This window comes from Canis aureus, chromosome 26 (genome assembly GCF_053574225.1).
Source record: "Canis aureus isolate CA01 chromosome 26, VMU_Caureus_v.1.0, whole genome shotgun sequence".
Classification (NCBI taxonomy): domain Eukaryota; kingdom Metazoa; phylum Chordata; class Mammalia; order Carnivora; family Canidae; genus Canis; species Canis aureus.
In genome coordinates, this window is record NC_135636.1 from 19,654,138 (window position 1) to 19,660,000 (window position 5,863).

A 5,863-nucleotide genomic window follows, 5' to 3' on the forward strand; every position below is an offset into this window, starting at 1 on the left:
TATCTTGTTCATATGAAAGAATTTATTGAGTGTCATATTCTTATTTGGGTCTTGCTCTGAAGTGGATTAACTTATTCAGTTGTGTTAACAAGGAGAGTGAGGACTGTGTTCTAGATTTGATCCTTGCACAGAACTGAATTTGAACTGGCCTTTACACGCAAACAACTTTTAAATTTTATATTTTATTGACAGGGTTTGGGAAACAATAGCCTCTCCAAGCTTTTCAAATCCCCAAATTTCTGAACTCTCTCTTTGGAGAATCTTTTGTATTTCTTCGTTGGAGAATCTTTTTTCCCCACTGTGTATAATCCAGTCAAGCCTTTGTGAGCTTATTTATTTTTCTTGTAATAATTCACCCAATGCAGCCAATAGTAGCCAACTCATGCTGCATATTTGTCTTTCCAATACCTTCTCTTAATAATACATGTTCATTAAGTACATAGTATGCCTCTGAATTATTGCAAATGACATGAATAATAATGGTTTCACCACTGCATGGCATGAATCTTTATCCTTTTCCCTTCATCATTTTTCCTACCACTCACCCCCTAACCAAATACTTAAGATTTTTTCATTTTTTGTTACTCTTTCTCTAATACTATGTTTTAAGTTTGTCAGAATAGTGTTGGATTATACTGCAGCAATAAAAACTTCAAAATTTCAGTGTCTTAAAACAACAAAAGCTTATTCTTGTTCATACCACATACTCATTTTGGTTTGGCTGGAGGTTATGCTCTATGATAGCTACTTGGGAACTCAAGCTGATCGAACAACCACAATTTGGAATATTGGTAGTTACTGTGGCAGAGGAAAAGGCAGCCCCAGAGGGTTTCAGCTGGCAATTAAATTCTCAGTTGATAAACTATACTTCCACCCATGATTCCCTGGCCAGAACAGGTCTTATGGCCCAACTGTACTAGGACAATTCAGCACATGCAATCCCAAGATGAACTTAGAAGACAAAAAGACCTATTTGCCAAAAATCAGTAATGACAAGCTCGGTGCACAAAGATTAGTTCCAGATGGAAGAAAATACAGGAGAATGCTTTTATGACCTCTTGGGGAATTCTCTAAATAAGACTTAAGAGTCCAAACCATCAATAAAACTAACAAAAAATTGATTGCATTTTAAAATTTAAATTTCTGTACAATAAAAGACTCATAATTAAAAAAAAACCCCATAGACTCTGGCTTTTGAAAATACCACAGATTTGGTTTGCTAAAAAAGATCTTTCACAAAACACCTACGGATGTGAGAAAATATTAAAAGCATAGTTTATGATGTGTTTGTTGAAATGGCAAAAAAGTAAGGGATAGCCAGACAAGTAAACAAACATACCAAAAAACAAGCCCAAAGACGAAAACTCAAAGCCAACCCAAAGCCCAACAGGCTGATAAATAATACTGAAGCTGAACGTTGTCCAAAGGACATCTGTGAAACCCCATCTACTGAGAGTCTGGGTGTGCAGAGTGAGGGGACAAAGCCATGGAGACTCCTGTACAGAGATGGGAACCTGAAAGGCTGCATCCTCAGTGAAAGGATAGTGGTGGTGAGCTGGGGGCAGGGTTGGGAGGATCTTTTCCTACAGGGGGAGATCCAAAAAAAAAAAAAAATTATCTGTTTCTACATCCTGGACCTGGTAAAGTAGGAAGAAAAAGCTGAACTAATAATTCATGATTATCAGTAGTCAAATAAGTTGTCACCCACATTCCTACTGAGTGATCTAAAACATTCAATTCAATAATACTTCTGAAAATAATTTATAGTCATTTTAAACACACCACACCTATCTCTAAAGGCATCAGAATAGTCATAAAACAGTAAGGAATAAACTGGCCAAATATCAGGTGGGAGCGAGAGCCCAGAGAATAAGCAGAGGAGCTTATTCCCTGAGGGTGTGTGTTGATCCCAGGTTTGGAATTCTATTTTAGAGCCTCATGGACCCTGCAGAATAGAAGACAAACCATGCCACTTTAAATGTGGACACTCAAAGGGTTTTTCACTCAGGGTTATGGAGAGGTGCCAGTGAACTCTTCACACCCTTCATCTCTATCTTCAGACCACCCCCAGACAACTGCTTGCAAAGTCAGCCCTGCTGCACAGCATGAAAGAGGACACCTTTCCAGAAATTTGTAATGATTGCATACCCTTTCATTCCAACTCAAAGCCAGGACCCCCAAGGGCAACATATTTCATGGATGAACCAGAAAAAAAAATCCACCTAGCTTGAGGCAACTTACCTAAGACTTGTCTCTAATTAAAACAGAGAGAAAAGTAAGAGAGGGATAATAAGAGAATGAGGAGGAGGAGGAGGGGGAAGAGTAGGGGAAGGAGAAAGAGGAGGGAAGGAAGGAGAAGTAGAAGGGGAAGGGGAAGAAGAGAAGGAAGAAGAGGAAGAGGAAACTAAGTGGAAGATGGCACAGATAAAGAAAGAGAGAAGGAATGGGCGTGGGGAGTGAGTGAAGAAGGAAGAAAAAGGAAAGAATTGGAGAATATCTAACCACATGCTCTCGATCACACAGCTTTGAGGCTGATATTGGCAGTTTTTCTGTGTGGAAAAAAAGTCAAGAACTTGGTAAAAATGTACCTTATATGTGTAGACCCATAAAGGATCTGTATCCAAGGTATATAAAGAAATTCTACCACTAGATCACAATAGCAAATCTAATATAAAAATTGCCAAAGACACAAGCAAACACTTCACAAAGTGAAAGAGGACAAATAAAAGGCCAATAAATACGCTTGTTGACGATTATTAAACTCATTAGTAAGCAGGAGAATGCAAAGCACAATGACCATGAAATAGTTTTCACCCTGGTAAAAGGTCCTCTCTCCAGCTGCCCTCATAGGTTGGTGTCTTGCTGGCATTGATGCCTGTGACACTATAAACATGGCTCCTCCTGGTGCCTGGAAACAGTAGAGTGACCAAGGTTTCACCAACCCAATACCTCAGGGAAGATGAAAAGCCTCTAAAAAGAACAGGAAATAAGACATTCTCCAAGCAATCCTCGAAATCACACTTTAAGATAAAGGAGAATGAAGACCCAGTTGAGGATGTAGAGTTCTCTTACAGATGATAATTGAGTAGTCCTTGAAGTGAAGACAGAAGAGTTCCCCATGGTTTGGAAAATATCCAAGCGTGGAGATGGTGAGGGATGATTCTGCTGCACATTTTAGTGGAATATTAGGAAGGACTGGAAGTGAATTAAGATTTTATTGAGTCTAGTACAAGAAAAAAAAAAACAACCTGATCCTTTGGCCACTGTGAAAGAGAGTGCTCAAATCCAGCTGGTGCCATTGCATTGGCATTTACAGTCCTGATCCCAGACTGGTGGGGGGAGCAGTTTGTTGGGGTCAGGTGGGCAAGTGCAGCCTGTCACAGCTTGAGCAAGGCCTGAACTTGTTTTGTCACCTTCCACCTTCAGCATCTCACTTCACAGAGGCCTAGAGAGGAGTGTACATCTCTGAAAAAAATGTGAGGTATTGAAACAATGTAATTATCACAAATTAATGAAAGCTTGCTAAGCTCTAGCCACTTCTTTTAGTTCTTTCCACCAGGAGATTAATTAAGCAAAGTGGGACTAGCGTTGATTCATGAAGATGCTGTTGAGTTGCCATTGTACACAACCAGAGTGGATTTTTTTGTTGTTGTTTTTATTTAAGCCTTTAAAAACAAAATCTTCTTTTCTTCTCCATCTTGCCAAAGCAGTGGTTCTCACACAATATTGTGCAACAGAGTCGCTTGGAAGGCTTGTTATGGTACAAGAGTTATAAAATTTCTGATTCTGCATGGGATGGGGCCTGAGAATTTGCATTTCTAACAAGTTCCCAGGTGAGGATGCTGCTGCTGGTCCTGCTGGTCCAGGGCCACACTCTGAGAAACACTGGGCCTTACCTTCCTTAGTTTTATCAGAACTTGGCTTGATTAAGGTTCATTCAAGAATATTAAGTTGCCTCTGCACTAGAATTACATTAGTTGTAAGGTGCTTACAGTTTTAACAATTATTAAAGTTGCAAATGAAAATGTCATTTAATCTGCAGATTTCGAATTCGTTCTCAGCAGAATTAAGATTCCTTAGATATTCTCATGTGCTTGTTGGCCATGTCTATATCTTCCTCTGTGAGATTTCTGTTCATGTTTTTTGCCCATTTCATGATTGGATTGTTTGTTTCTTTGCTGTTGAGTTTAATAAGTTCTTTATAGATCTTGGAAACTAGCCCTTTATCTGATACGTCATTTGCAAATATCTTCTCCCATTTTGTATGTTGTCTTTTAGTTTTGTTGACTGTATCCTTTAGTGAAAGGGAATAGAGGGGAAGGTAGAAGAAATGGGTAGGAAATATCAGAAAGGGAGGCAGAACATGGAAGACTCCTAACTCTGGGAAATGAACTAGGGGTGGTGGAAGGAGAGGAGGGCGGGGGATGGGGGTGACTGGGTGGTGGGCACTGAGGGGGGCACTTGACGGGATGAGCACTGGGTGTTATTCTGTATGTTGGCAAATTGAACACCAATAAAAAATAAATTTATTATTAAAAAAAAAGATTCCTTAGATAAACTTTCTCAGTGATTTCGGTAACTGTAAAACTGAGTTATTTCTTTTAGGACTCCTTTATCACATTAACAGACATTTACATTCCAATAGCAACTTTAATGTCATTTTACCTATGATCGCACTGATGCAAAAAAAGTGAGCATTTGTGAACTTTTGAAATAAACCTATGTTTAATTCAATGCCATTCTTGACAGCTTAAAGCCTTTTGATTAAGTTAAGGGGTAAGAAAGTGAGATTGGAAGGGAGGCAGCCAACCCACAGGGTGAGTTATCAACCAGCTAATACAGTGGGCAACCCAAGGCAGCAACAAAGAACAAGACACTGAGGAGCTGATCACCAAGGGGGGTGGATTTAGGGTACTTATGCACTGACTCCCTTGAGTCTTTGGTTGAGGACTTGGTGGAGGGCTGTCTCCTAGAGCACTGACTCCTTAGCACTGTGGTATGCTAATGGAAAAGCAGAATCCAAGTTGAAGAGAACATTCTTGAACAGAGGTAGGCAGTTGGAATTCAGGTGTTGAATGGCTGGAGAGCATCTTAAAGTGGAGGAGGATTCTAGATTGAAACCCAATATCAAAACCACTGCTTTGTGAATCGTATCTTAATAGTACAAGTCTTCCCCAAATTTTCCATTATTGAGTGAAATTTTCGATTGAGACCACAAGATCTTTAGAATGGCACCTCCCCATATCCTTCCCAGAGTGAGACAGGGCTCCTTATGAATAGGCTGTAAATTTAGGCTTAATGTTCCTTGTTAAAGCCAAATGTTTATCATCAGCTGGATTTCATATTCTATAGAGGGCCTGGTTTTACTGGATGCCCTGTTCATTCCATAAGCCCTTTGTCAAATGATATGCTCATGGTGAATGTGGAAGAAAAATGAATGGGCAGCCCAGCCTGTTCTGGGTTCCAAGCAAAGAGTAAACGCACATACCGTGTGGAACAAGCAGCCTTAGCCAGAACCAAGCCAAGTGTGGATTCATGCAAGTATTTCTCTAGGTCCTTAATTTTTGATGGGACAACTAATCTGCTTCAACTGCCTCCCCAACCCCAACTTCTCATAGCTTAGGTGTTGCTGTTCTTTGGCAGACGACTGCAAGTGAAATTGCAAAATCTAAGCATATATTTACTCACTTAATGTAAGCAACAGAGAAGTAAATCTGAACTTTGGAAAAAGTCTATTAATAATTGACAGCTAGTGGAATTATCAAAATGTAGAAGGCTATGAACAGGGAAAAAAAAAAACCCAAACCTGGGGTCACAATAACCTGTGAAAATGTTTACGCGGTTAGTTTGTATCAGTGATTAT

At 39.7% G+C, this 5,863-nt stretch overlaps 1 protein-coding gene across 1 annotated transcript in view; it reads left to right on the plus strand.

The window, feature by feature from the left end:
* The first annotated feature begins 5,758 nt into the window (after positions 1–5,758).
* The window catches only part of HAO1 (hydroxyacid oxidase 1), a 48,427-nt gene continuing 48,322 nt past the window's right edge, over positions 5,759–5,863 (plus strand). The window contains exon 1 of the mRNA XM_077874074.1: positions 5,759–5,863. This exon is cut by the window's right edge and continues 104 nt beyond it. Within this exon, the coding sequence (XP_077730200.1) occupies positions 5,831–5,863 (33 nt within the window). The 5' untranslated portion in view covers positions 5,759–5,830.